Here is a 14872-nt window from a genome sequence, read left to right as displayed (position 1 = left end):
CACATCCCCAAGGGTCGAGATCCCCATAAGGTCCCACCCCCGGAACCCCTTCAGGGCGGCCACTGAGCAGAGATACATACCCTGCCACAGGGGAGTTTGCTGGGTGAGTTTTCGATTCCAGCCCATCTGTCGGGTTTTAACCTGCCATAGCTGTACCACAACTCTACTCGTCGGCGGCATAAACTCTAGGCGTGTGAAACTGTACAATAAATGAAGGAGGGGGATCGCAGCCCCAGGAGGTGAGCGCCAAGCCTGCATCCATATCTGCCATTTTTCATTACCGCTGGCGCCCCCTTCCCTCTCCCCCCCTACCTGGGGTGATACTGTGCTGACGTGTGGGCCAGACTGGGGCCTCTGATGGTCCCAGGGGATTGGATATACTTGCCGGCCAGCCTAGCCTGAGTGACCCCTGGGATTGCCCAGTTAGTGGGCTAGAGCGTGCTGCGGCCGCACAAGCATGATGACCTGCCCGGGGCCCCGCTAGATGCTTCACTCATCTGGTGGTGGTCAGGAGGGGCCTCAAGATTGGGCTGATATCCCCAATATTATCTCTGGCCGTCCACACACAATAAACGCCGGCTACCCCTGTCGCGATCCCCGTTGAGGAGGTGGTGGGGCTCTCCAGGGACTGGCCCCCGCTGCCTGAGGAGCAGGAGCGTGACTGCCGTGCTGAATACACGCTCCTGGCTGGACCGGAGGCCCCTCTATATTTCGGCGGCATAGCTTTGCGGCCCGGGCTTGCACACATTCGGATCCTACGCCTCCTGTCCCACACTGGGGCTACCCTCCCAGGACACACGTCTGATCCCGCACTACCGGTGCCTCTCCCCTGTGCGGCCGCAGCGCCTCAAGCCTCCATTCACGATGGGCGAGGACAAGCCTGGGAGGGGCAGGCCCCAAACAGGGCACCCTCGACCAATTCACAACATCCAATGGAGGCATATCTGTAACTCCATGAAACCTTTGACTGGTAGAGTCTTGTGGGAAGAATCAGGAATAATCTGAGCCCATTAAAGCCTTCTACCCCATCTGTGGCTTGCAATAGTCCCCCATTCCTCCCCCTCCCTTATTCTGGCCAAATAGGTCCCAGCTAGCTTTAAGACACAGAGGGTTATGGTCACTATGGATGGTCACTTTGATGGAAAATTCCGATATTCGGTAAGAAAAGGTGATAAAGAAAAAAATAAAATCAATAAATGAGTCACCCACATTCCCTTTGAAAGTGGGGGTAATATCAGTCTGGCATGGGTCCAGTTTGCCCATTGCTGATAAAGATCGAATTCACTCACTAGGGCATTGAGGTTATCACCCTGACCCCTGTGTTCTAAGTGCATCCCTGATAGACGGGGACAGGATAAACTCCCTGTGCCCAGCGATCTTGGATCTCCCATAAATGGATCTCAAAATCTCCAAACAATACAAGTTGCATCATATGACGATGGAGACGTTAAGATTGGTCAAAAAGACACCCAGCCGGGATACATTACAAACCTCTGGAAGAGATGATGTGGCATTGTAAAACTTCAAAAGCAATGGTTTATAAGACCCACATGAGAATAACAAAGCCTGCAAGCATGGGTTATCTGTTACCAATATTACAATACTACATTTCAACATAAGAGAAACATAAACAACCAGGCCACCCTTGGATCGACCAACCCTTGAAGGGTTAGCAGGCACAAAAAAGGACTTTTACCCCTCCATAAAAGAAGATTTTTCAATGGCCCACGTCCCCTGCAAACATATGACATCAAACCTTTTTACAAGACAGCACCATCCTAGGTCCGTGAGCTTTCTTCTCAGACTGGCAATATTTTATGAAATAAGTTTACAGTAATTGCCATCCAAGGAATTGGCTCCAGGACTGCATTGGTCAGGCTGATGAATAGGATCGGGATGTGAGATGGGAGTCGTAATATTCACGGGCACTGTCGCTGGGAGTCAGTCACACTTGTCCAAGAGCCCCAGGGGGCAAAGACATTTGAAACGGGAGGCCTCCTTGGGCGCCATGATCCATGAGATGTTGCAGATATGGAGGGCTATAGAAAAAACCTGTGGAGAGGGCCACAATAAAAGTGGCAGGACCTAAGGTGGTACATGAGCTAGTCGCATGGAGGATTCTCCCTGCCACATGTGTTCGATTAAAATTGATTATGACACAGTCGCCACCACAATTCTTTTAAGACCCCCCTACCCAGGCAACTCTCCGCACCACATTGATGTATCTCTCCGCTCTAACCCACAAAATTGTGTTGTTTTTCAGCCATTGCAATACTTTGTTCTTTAGCTGATGGAAGCCCTCAGTAGTGCCTGGCTTTATCATAAGTACATTGCCCAGGACCACAACATACGGTGTGGCTTCCAGTGGTAAGTGGAAGGTAATTGGGCCCTGAATCTGCGTACCTGGTGCTCCATTCATTAGGGTGGATTCCCCTCCTAACCCAGGCTACCTCCTAATGGTCCTGTCATATGAAGGCTGGCCTTCATCCTGGGGTTCTCAAGAGGTGATCCTTTTCCCTTTGACCCTTCCTTTAAGACCAGAAGCGGGAGGCGTTGTGGGTTGAAGGGTACTCTCCTGTGTGTGAGAGCGGGACGTTAAGTCCTCCTGATTTATAATACAAAGTCCAGGCTGACTAAAACCCTTGTTGCTCAGGTGTCCCAGTGAGGCCATGAGGCCATAGTTATCTGCATTGCTGCCCATCTTATTTTGCCAGATTAAAAAGTTCCTTCCCTCAATAGAAACTGGACGTAGCTTGATCGGTTCTAGTTTAGAATCCATTCCTGCCAAAAGGGAACCCACAAACGCTTCCATCATAACTGCCAAATCCGCTTTAGACAGGGCCTGTGCGCCCAATGTGTTGGACGTCAAAGCCTCCGCTCTGGGGCTCTTTGCCTTGCCCCCTGTCAAGGAACACTTTTGTTTGGCCCCAATCCCAGAACCCTCGCTGATACCCCCTCCTACTGGGGCAAGAGGGCAGGACGCCTCTGATTTGGTAGTGTTCTTGCTGCGACCAGACACAAACACTATTGCTGTTTGTACCCTACTAGCCTTCTGCATTCTGAAATTATTAAGGAATACCTTACGTTGCATAATATGCCTTTGTTTCTTCATCAAATATGTAAATACTATGTCTTTGTGCCAGGGGCAGCTCCTCCGCTAAGGTGGAGAAGAATCGCCCCACTGCTCTAAGAGCAGAAAAAAATAAAAACAAATGATAATAACTTAGTTATCATTTTTTTTTCTTTGCTACGGGGCTGGGTTAGTGCAGCGCGGAGCTGGGGTTGGAGCCTGAGAGGTGTGGTGAGTGCACACACTGCCGTCTTGGCCTGGCCAAGTGTCATGCTCACTTAACATGTTCCCCACCAGGCTGCTTTACACACCCTGGTGGGGAACATGCCCAGGCCCCCAGTCCCCATCTGAGAGCCGAACCACGGCGCTCAGACCAATCACAACGAAGGCCTGTACATAAATATCAGCACATGGGTTTTTATTCAGGCCAACCAGTATTCCCAATTTCTGCCCAAAATAAAACTTCAATCATGCCAGATGTGAGCTTCTGTAATCTTCTTAAGTGGCATGGCTTTCCTAATGGCACAGACAAGTTACACACAAATCAGGCCTAACTGTATGGCAGCAGGCTGGTAGTAGTAGCGCTAACAAAATAAATAACCAAAATGCAGTGAAGAATCTTCCATTCTGCTGCCCAGAGAGCTATGTGTGGCAAGTAATATTGCAAGGCCATCCACCCTTGCACAGCCTAGATGTGGAAAGAAGGTGGCAGCAAGGTTAGACACATTAGTTTGCTTTTCAAACAAGTCTTTAAGACATTGTTTGTTCTGTACAGTTTAGATATGAAAATACTGCACAAACTTCCCCCTCACCCCTTCATGGAGAATCACTGCATAGAAGGGTATAACGAGACCTGAGATTTGGGAGGAGCGAGACACAAGGACTGATTGTTACGGGAAGATGCCAGAGCACAATTATCTGACTGCCGGCCTGACAGCTTTCTAAGGAACGCAGAGATAAATAAGTACATGGCTTGGCATAATTAAGTTAGGAAAAATACCAATCATTCATCCAACCAAATATCATGAGGATGATAATATACATAAGTGTTCTGTAGGTTTTAGACTAATTCATTACAAATAGTAGAGATGTGCAATGAAAAACGGCTTTGGATTCTTCTAATGTTCATTTTATTCTAAGTTATAACTACTGAGAATACCAAAATAATTTCCATTATTATGATACATAAAGTTTATGTGCTGATAAATGAATACCTTTCATTGTAAAACACCAACCGCTGAGTGTGTCTCCTGGTTTCAGGGACCAGAGTAAGGGTTCAAGCACTGCATATAACCCCTGCAGATAAGACCTTCTCTGACAGGATTGTCTGACTCAAATCACTGGATCTAAATGTGTCTAACTGGTCATAGAGAAGAGTGAGAACCACCTGCCTCTTTTTATTTCTATGAAGGAGAAGCGCTAAGTAAGATCCACATGGGGCTATGGAAATCTTTCTGGGAGCCTTCTGAAATTGAGAGATTCAGGGCATACCGAGCAAAACAATGTTTGCATGTTTTATGTGATTTCAATGGTTCTAAGTAGTTATTTGAAAACAACAATTAGATTCATTCAGCAGTTCATTCCTTGTAGACAATGGTTACTTCCCAGGTATGTCTAGAGTGATGTTGGGGATAAAGTATATTTGTCAATTGTTAGACCTGGCATCTTTGGCGTGCTTTCTCCTGACTTTTTTGCCTCTACCTTCTGTATTTTTGACGCTGTGCTTAATTTCGTTTTTGCTGGTTTAGATGCTTTGGGCACTTTGCCACTGCTGATCAGTGTCAAAGTGCAAGTGCTGCCTAGGTAAATTGTTATTGTAATTGGTTATCCATGATTGGCATATTTGTGTTACCAGGAAGTCCCTAGTACAGTGCACCAAGTGTGCCAGGGTTGGTGATTCAAATGCTACCAGTGAGCCTGCAGCACTGATTGTGCCACCCACATGAGTAGCCCTAAAATGGTTTCTCAGGCCTGCCACTGCGGTGCCTGTGTGCAGTTGCTAACTGCCATGCTGCCCTGACCAGTGTCCACACTGGCCAGGCCTAACCCTTCCCTTTCTATACACATTGGACACTCCTATGGAAGGCCCTAGGTACCCCCCTGGGCAGGGTGCAGTGTATGTGAAAGGCAGAGCATGTACTAGTGTGGGTGACATGCTCTGGTAGTGAATTACAGCCATTTTCGTTTTTCACTATTGCAAGGCTACCTGTTCTCCATAAGCCAGAATGGGACGTTTGATTATTATATCTTATAATCCTAAACTGACTCAGGGAACATGGTAGAAATTCGGGTTTAGTATGCCTGAACTCAGAATGATAAAATATATCTTTTAGTGAAGTTGGTTTTAACATTCTGTGTTTGAAAATACCACTTTTAGAAGGTAGGAATTTTCTTGTCTAACCATCCAAACCTGCCTTTGTCTGGAGTTTGAGTGACAGGGGTTGGGGAATTCCAGGGGGCTGGGGAATTCCGGGAGACAGGGTGAGCCAGCACATGGCTGAATAGAGAGATCTGCATCTAGATGGGAGGGAGGAGTTGCACCTGGGACCTGAATAGGACAGTGCCTGCCCCCCACAGTGCTGGCTCCACCCCCTGTGGTGCGTCTGATGTCTCTGCCCTGCTCTGTGAAAAGAGAGAAGGAATCATGTCAACAAAGTGCTCCAGGGCTGTGATTTCCTTCCACAATGCTGGTTCCACCTCCTGTGGGGCGTCTGATGTTTCTGCCCTGCACTGTGAATGGAAAGAAGGAGTCATGTAAACAGAGTGCTCCAGAACTGGTTTGGACTGGGCAAAGGCCCCTCTGCCCTCAGAGGAGAAAGGATTTTGGGGTATAAATATTGGGACCCTGATCCCAAGAATTTAGATCATCCTGGAATCAAGAAGGAACCTCTGCCGAGGAGAAAGCTGGAAGACTGAAGAAGGACTGACCTGCTGTAAGGCTGACCTGCAGTTGCTTTGCTGCCAAGGAGAGGGGAAGGACTTTGATGTGTGCTGTGTCCCTTGGCTTGAAGGAATCTCCAAGGGCCTGAGTAGAGCTGGCCTCCTGTTAAGAAGTCCCAGGAACAAAAGGCATTCACCCCCAGCTTCCCCCTGGACTCTGCTGTGTGAGTTCTGCCCTTCCTAGAGTGCTTGATCCAATTGTGGGGCCTCTGGAAGTTGTGCCTGCTGTTGGGAAGCTGACCAAGAGAAAAGAAGTAAAAGATCTGCAACTTTTTCACGCACCGCCGGCTTAGCGAGAAAATTTCCGTCGCCGCGAAGATCGTCACAGCGCCTGTCACCGCTGCAACGTCAACGCCGCGTTCATCTTCGGAGCGCATCGCCCCCGGAGCGGGAAGATTCCTGTCACTGCGTGTATCGTCGCAGAACCTGCCGTCACTGGTGAGATCGTCGCACCGCTCATTAGCGGATCGCATTTCGTCGCTGCGAACATCGTCGCAGAGCCATCAAAGATCGTCGCATCGTGCCTTTGCGAGTAAAATTCTACCGGTGATGCTACGCCTTGGAATCCATACAAGTACCGCCTCACTCCCCATACAGACCGGATTCATCGCACACGCCCGCTGCGTGCAGCGGGGTTGTGGCATCGCTTCCCCAGGGTCTCAGGACTGACGCTGTTGCTTGTTTTTCGACGCCTGAGCGCCGCTAGGAACTTTTATCGCATCACCAGGTACTCTTGGCTAAAATCGACGCTAATGTGGATTATTTTGTCGCTAAGCTAAGAACTCTTTTGAAACCATATTCTTGAACTGTGTATGTTGGATTTTTGTCGTTTTGGTCTTGTGGAGTTTATATAAAAGTACTTTATTTATCTACACTAGTGTGGAGTCCATTTGTGGTGTTTTCACTGTGTTACTGTGAGTGTTGGTACAAATATTTTACACATTGCCTTTGATAAGCCTGTATGCTCGTGCCAAGCTACCAAGGGGGTGAGCAAGGGTTATCTAAAGAGTGTAACCCCTTTACCCTGACTAGAAGCAAGGGTCCCTATTTGGACAGTGGTACCTACCCCTGCCAACTAGAGACCCCCAGATCTAACATCTATCATCTGGAAGCAAATCAAGCAGCAATTTGTGACTGCACTGTACTTTCTATAAAATCTTTATTCAATCACGTATTAGAGGTCATAAAAGCACAAATTCATTTCTGACACATTTTGTATAAAATACAGACAGTATTGTGCATCAAATAAAACTTTAAAGTCATAATAAAGCTTTTAGTGGTTAATGTGCCCGGGTACCTCGTTGCGTTCATGGTTACAAAAATTAATTTATTAACTTCTTGGGCTACCCCAGGTCTTTCTCATGCAAGCCCACAGAAAAGTAGCTACAGAAAAACAAAAAATTGGTCTGGGAGGGGCTTTAAAAAGTACAGTGCCACCCTGAATTTGATAAAATTATGGCGCCTTAAAATTGGAAGACTGAAAGCTTCTCTTTCTGTATGATAAATATACAGAACAATACAAGGTGAAGATCTGACTGGGACGACTGATTATCACATGGGAGCAAATCTGCATGTTTAAATTGCTTCTCTTGGAAACCTAGCATCAGAGGAATGAGGATCATGCGAAAACGCAAGAGAATGAATCTAAGCTGTCTAGACGTAACGCTGGATAAATATGAAAAACCTTCCTCTGATCTTTGAGGGATGAGGTCATATCCAATGTACAATCCCTAGCTATTGGGTCATAGTGAAAATAACAAGAGAATCCGATTGAGCCGAGAGAAACCCATCAGAACATAACAGATAACAATTCCAACTTTACTCTGTGTAGTGTGCCAACAGAAAAATCAGTGATATCCACTGAGATTTGTCCCCAAGTTCCGATGCAACTGAAGTGCACCACAAGCAGATTCTCGCAATGGAATTTTGTGATTTTGTTGGAGGCAATGGGTGCCTTTTTTCATCTAATCACTTTATACTGCTTAAATGATAAACAGAAGGTACTGCAAATGTACTTTTTGATGTCTGACAGTTATATCTGTTGTGCAGCTTCTATTGTGTTAGACACAGAATTTACACAACTAACGATGCATGTAGTAAACAAATATGTTACCTTAAATGGTCTCCCAATGGCTCTTGGATTCTCAAAACGGTTTCCGTATGGTCTTTTATCAGCAAAGTGGTCATTTGTCCTCCAACTGGGATATGTTCGCTACAAGGCAAAAAAACTTATTTTAGTACACAATCAAATTTAGGTTTAGGTGCTATGTAGACACCACTAAAATGATCAGCACTTCCACAGGGTGAGGAGCATTACCTAAGACGGCATGTCTAAAGATTTGTGAGCTATCTCATTTTAATCTTACTGTCTTTGTCCAATGTTGTAGCATCTGATGCTAGTGCTAGCCTAAACTTTATCATGAAGGCCAAAAAGCACAGACACTCAATTCAGGGGATTATCTTACAAAAAAACGCTTGAGTAATGGCCACTCTGTAGCACAGAAGTGTTGGCAGCCGGCTGTCTGCATCAGACTAAGGCAAGGTATCAATATTGGTAGTCAGAGTTGCTCAATGATCGTTGATGAATTATTGTTAGCTGTTAAGATAAGAATAGTCAAAGCAATAGTATTTACTGAAACAAAAGCTGGACGACTAATAGAAATGTCAGTTGAAGAATTGACTCCTTCAAACTCTGGTGCTGGCGAATGCTTTTGAGTATACCATGAACTGCTAGAAGAATGAACCAATCAATAGATAACCTGAATAAAGCCAGAACTGTCATTGGAATGGTTTATGATAAAAATTAAGCTACAATATTTTGCCCACATAATGAGAAGAGAAGACTCCTTGAAAAGAAAATACATTATGTTGGGAATAAGAGGAGGAACACGGAAAAGAGGAAGACCAAGATCATGGTGGTTAGATACAGTCAAGAATGAAACAAACAAGAATATTCAAGAACTCAAGAATATTGCTGTTGACTGAAACAATTGGAGGTATTTTATCCATTGAATCACCAAGAGTCAGACACAACTCAATAAAATGATTACAGGTTGCTGACATAGCCAGAGTATAAAGAAAGATCCAACTCAGATTAGAGTGAATCTACACGTATAAAACACTACAATGGTAAACATTGCTGATTTCAAGATGGTGATGTGTACACAAGATGCGTAGTGCTGCGCTTCATGAGTGTTCCATTGTGCAACTACCCATGTGCTCACCTCGAAGCACGGTGCACTGATGGGTCGGAGCCACAGCCCGCTTCTTTGATGAACTGGGAAAGACGAACAGAATGCTAGCCTGGACACCTGGCAGAAACAGAGAACAAGATTCCGTCCCTATCTGAGTAGGTATATTGATTACAATCAAGGGGAAAGTGACAATGCTTTCATGACTCTAATCTCCATTAATGCTAAAAAGAATGACAAACAGAATTTCTTGTGCATGATTATTCTAGAAGTGAATTTGAATGTGGTCATGGCCAGTAATACGAACAGATCCGCCAAGAAGACACAGTGGGGGCAATTGCCAAGGACTTCAGGAAAAGGTGGCAACTTTGTCCCAATAGATTGGAAAATGAGTTACCCAGGAGCAGGGGACTGCTCTTACTCACAAGTGCATCATACTAACCCCCAAATAGAATACATTTGCCTCATAGCTAAGCCTGGTTCGGTGCAAGTAATGATGCAAATATAGTTTTTAGATTTATCTTGCAATCCCTGGAATATGTTCTCCTTACATTGCAGGGCTTGGATCAGTCTGTATCTGTAAATGTTTCATCAACCCAAAAGATTGGCAAAAATATTTTACAGGTGTTAACATGAATTGCAATTCAGGTACAAATGATGTGACATTACTGAATAATCAACAGGGCAACTGAGATAAATTAAGCTTTCTGTCAAGGTCTAATCTTAGAACACAAACGGTTTACTCTGCTATGGCTCAAACATAGTGACTAAATCTTCATCAGAAACAAAGATTCAACTCCCCTGCAATCAACCATGGAACGGTACATTCTGTTCCTTATGGAAAGAATCCAACAAAACATTACATGGATTCAGGAGACCGCCAGTGTAGTGAGACCTTCTTGGGCCCACTTTGGTTCGACATTTTAGTTTTACATTTTAGGCTAACATCATTTTAGCAATGTTATTTTTATATGTTTTGGTTGCACAATATTATTTAGAGAAGACACTGTACATGCTTGCTTGTTTTTAGAATGCCTTTCCTGTGACAATCTGTACACTTTGTTCAAGGCTAGGAACAACAGAACAAGATATCCTAGTGCTTGCGTTGACAATTCGGAGACAGCTTCTAACATCTAGACACATCATTGCATCAGGCTGTACCTCTAGCATAGTAGTTGTATTATATAAACAGTGCACTGTCCCTTTATGGGCCAGAGTGGCACTCCAGCCATGACAGTCCTGGAACGAAGGCTGTGTTCAACATGCAGCTCTGCTTAAGCTGATCTTCCATCCTGTGAAGAGTGTTTGCCAATTCCACATCAAGCGGATTCCTTGGTCCAGTTATGGGTAATCAGGGTATCCTAAGAGATCAGACAGAGGGTACATCCACTATGCTCTCCCAGTAGGGGTAGTGACAGGTAGAAATATATGTAGAAATCAGACTGCTATGGTTGGACTGTTTATTGTTTTCACCGTGTTTATAATGCTAGTTACATTGCTTCGTTTTGTCTGCCTGATAATTGCACCCATTCTTTCTATTCAAGGTTTCGATTGTTTCAGTAAATGTATTGACAACTTTATTCATATCTTTCCTTGTGTTTACCATGGGTATGCATAAGTACCCAACGAAATGGGTAAGATTTGTTTCCACTATTCCCTTGGGGATCAGAGTGTCATGTTTGAGGCTGCCGAAATCATCTGTCACCCCAAAAATGTTAGGGGTTCGGATGAGGCACTGAGAGCTAACTAGGAATATGGCCAACATTCGATGAACTTAGTACCTTCATTCTGAAGTCCTGTTGTCCCATTATGCAGTCCTAACTTTTGTAGTGGGAACCATATAACACAAGCGCTTTGGCTCCAAGGGACCAGGCAGAGTGGCTGCAGTGGAGAAGAGGCTGCAGCCTCCACACCAGAATCTCAATTGAAGTGAACAAACTGACGGGTAGCAGGATAGGCTTCCAAATGCTGTCGGCAGACACAGGGAGCCAGGGGACTGTTTTCTTGTTTTAAATATTTTTACTAGCATTTCAAACCAAAAAAACTGTTGCTAAGCAGGTGGGGTGGGTGATGTAATGCTCGATATAAAAGGCATAGGAAATCAGTATAGAAGCCAGCAGCATCAAGTATAATATTTCAACAACAAGAACATCTGGGGGCTGAGTGCGAACACATGATCAGTAGCTACACAGACCACCTGAAGGAGAGTGGTCCAATAAGTCACCAGTGAGGGGTACTAACATACCATATGGAAGAAACCTGCATCGCATCTAGAGCAAGTGAAGTCACAGCTGGGAACAAAGTACGTAGGTGTTGGGGAGTGAGATAAGCCTGACGTAAATAGTAAAACTGGAAGAGTGTGAAGCGAGCATTTAGAGACACCTGACAGTTGAATTCTATTACTTTCCTCCAAGTCGCATCCAACAAGGGTGACCCTAAATCTATCTCTCAACTCAAACACAGTTTCATCAGGTCTGATAGGGCTCTATAGAGCAGACAGCCAGTTTTGTTGCCCCGTGATATGAAAAGGGTAGGGCAAACATTCATGCTACTGCGGTTCGGCTACTCCACAACTTCACCATTCATGTATCCTGTGTACCAAGGCACTATGTAGTAAGAAATGCCCTGCTGGGAGGTCATATGTTTCCTCAACTTCTAAGAAGGGGCAAAACTCCCCATCGATAAAATGATCACCCAGTACCGTGACCCTGGCTTCCGCCCACCTGCAGATTCCCAAGCTTCCTTTTAGGTGCTCCCATTGCCAAGCCGCCAGTAGCGGTAGTTCACACTTGTAGGGCGTTGTGTTCAGAGTCCTCTGCAATGCATGAGCTCAAACGAAGCAAAACGTTCATTTTAATACATTGATATTCTGCACGATAGTCCACAGCTCCTATAAAGTGATCCCTTCACCTCAGTGGTGGCCGCACCGTCCAATATGGAAGACCTTCAGCGAGCCACCCACTGCAACTGTCTACAGGTAGTAGATCGGGAGTAGCTCGCCTCCCTCCGTCACTCGTAAATGCATTTTCCAGAATGCCACTCGGCGCCGTAATGTACCCAGGTATGTAAGCAGAATGCTATAAAGTTCCCAAAAGAATTTCCGCGGTAAGTCCAGCAGGATGGCTAAGAATATATTAATGAGGGTCAGGATGATCCTTTTCGAGATCACCACCTGGACACTAACTGACAATGGCAGCGTAATCCAGAAAGACACCAGGCGTCTCAAGCTAGCGATAGCACAGACATAATTTCTCTCATACATCAAGTCTGCCGAGCGATAAATGGTTACCCTTAAGTATCTCATAGCACGAATTCCCATTGCAGTATTGGGGCCGTAGAATCATTACGGAGGGGGTAAATACAAGATTTGTCCCAGTTGACCACCAGACCCAAATGAAAACCAAAATCCATCAGCCCAGATGCCACTGCCCCAACATTGGAGTCTTCACCTCTCAAATATAACAGTCCGTCACCTGCATACAATGATAAATACATGTCTTTAGAGGCCGCCCACGATAATCAAGGCCTAATGTGGACCTTGCGCACAAAGGGTTCCGCGGCTAGAGCATATAATAGGGAGGGGGGGCGATAAAGAGCAGCCTTTTCTGGTGCCCCTTACCACCAAAAATACATCAAACTAGAGAGCCAGTTCAATCCTGTCCAGTGGGTCACAATAAAGCAGCTTCATCCACTTAACAAATGGAAGGCCGAAGCACATGCTAAACAACGTTGCATAAAGAAAGTCACAACGGTGCTAATCACAGGCTTTCTGGATGTCTAAGGACATAACTACTAGAGCCGACGCTGGTAACTGCTCACTCTGGTCCAAAGTCAGAAGTAATTGATGATGGTTGTGTATGGTGCTACGAATGGGAATGAAACCAGTCTGATCAGAGTGAACCAGAATGCACATATGTGGGAGCAGCTGGGTTGCCAGTACCTTGCTCAATATTTTGTAACCAGCATTGAGCATTGACAGAGGGCGATACGAGTCAAGGTTGAACAGGTCCTTAGCCTTCTTAGGAAGAGATACAATAGCAGACCCCCATAAGGCGGAGGTGAGCAAACCATGCCTCCTCGAATCATTGTAGAGAGAGGTCAGTCTAGTGGCAAGAACCGAGGCAAATGTAGCATAAAATTCAATCGGTAGACCACCCAGCCCAGGTACCTTCCCTCTCGCCATGTCCTTAATCGTGCAGGTATTTTCTGCTCAGTGAAGTCTGCGCCTAAACACTACGCCACCGTAATGTTGATGGTCACAGGTGAGGAAGCTAATACATAGTCAATCATATCCTCCTTACTGCCAACACTCCCAGCCAAGTATAGATCACGATAATATAGGAGAAATGCAGCATTTATTCCCTCCTGTGTAAATGCATCATGTCCCACACTTGGATTATGGTGTATCCTAGGCTCTTTCTCCGTAAAAAAGGCACACCAACATTTTGCTTTATTTATCACGCTAAGAGTGTGCTATGGCCAGCTACACCCTGTAATGAAAATGCTGCAGATCTACTGACAGGGTAAACAGTTTCTTTCATTCCTCTACTAGCCACCACCTACCTTCTGGGGTTTCCTCAAGTCAGAGGGAAAACCATCAACCACCACCTCCTGCCGTTGATTGTCAAAATGTAACTGGGTCTGTACGCTTATCACGTTAGCTGTGCAGCAACCCAGGTCTACCACTTTCATGGCATCCCATTCCACTCCCACTGAGGTGGCCGATCCTGCATTGTCCAGCCAATAATTTGTAATTTGCTCGTTCAACTGCGCTCGGCAAGCGTGATCTTCAAGCAACCCGGGGTCTAATCACCGAGTAGGGATAGTGGGTCAGGGCGAGGTCCCCATAAGGAAGCACAACCCAGGCAAGTTATCGGAATATGTTTTCGCCAAATACTCTATTGCAGCTACCTTACTCACATTTTCCTACAGGTATAGAGTGTATCAAGCCGGACCTCAAGATCATGTAGGCCATAACAGTAGGCGAACACTCTGGACTCTGGATTCCTCACTCTCCAGCAATCAACAAGATCCCACTGCAACACCAAAGCACGAGCTGCCTCCGGCAGCCTACCTGTTGGCACGGCGTGCAGTGGCAGGTGTGACCTGTCCAATCCCAGGTCTGCCACACAGTTGAAATGACCCCCTACTATTTTTAAATAGGGGACCATCAGTAATAGGAGAGTAGTCAGCTTAGTTAGGCACAAGGTCTGATCGACATTTGGGGAATAACCATTCAGCAGAGCCACATCCCTGCCATCCAAGAGACCCAGTACCAAAGCATACCTCCCATCTGGATCAGCAATCGCCCTGTGCAATTGAAAGAAAACCCCCATTTCTTATACATATAAGAGTGCCTCTTGAAAAAGCAGAGTAGCATAAAGTTGCCCCCATCAGCATGCCCTAAGTGTCCAACCTTCAGGTTCTGTAAGACGCGTTTCCTGTAGAAACGCAATATGAGCGCCCCTATGTTTTAGATAGGAGAGTGCGGTGTATCATTTAAAAGAAGCAGAGAGGCCACACACACTCCATGTAATCTGTTTAATCTGAGCAGCCATGGACAATGATATATAGAAACTGAGACATGAGGATCCCGCACATATCTTGCTCCAATCGGAATTGACCTGCCACGCCACATCAAACAGAGAGGAATCCCAACCATACACCCACC

General features: G+C 45.6%; 1 protein-coding gene across 3 annotated transcripts in view; it reads right to left on the bottom strand.

Annotated features, from left to right (window-relative positions):
• Positions 1–14872, bottom strand: part of BCLAF3 (BCLAF1 and THRAP3 family member 3) — a 604159-nt gene that overhangs the window by 144895 nt on the left and 444392 nt on the right. For all 3 annotated transcript variants that reach the window (XM_085622512.1, XM_085622513.1, XM_085622514.1), the window contains exon 11: positions 8124–8222. In XM_085622512.1, coding sequence (XP_085478638.1) covers positions 8124–8222 — 99 coding nt within the window. The remainder of the gene's footprint in view (positions 1–8123; positions 8223–14872) is intronic.

Source organism: Triturus cristatus, chromosome 8, assembly GCF_964204655.1.
Source record: "Triturus cristatus chromosome 8, aTriCri1.1, whole genome shotgun sequence".
Lineage (NCBI taxonomy): Eukaryota > Metazoa > Chordata > Amphibia > Caudata > Salamandridae > Triturus > Triturus cristatus.
This window is presented reverse-complemented; position numbering and strand designations above follow the sequence as displayed.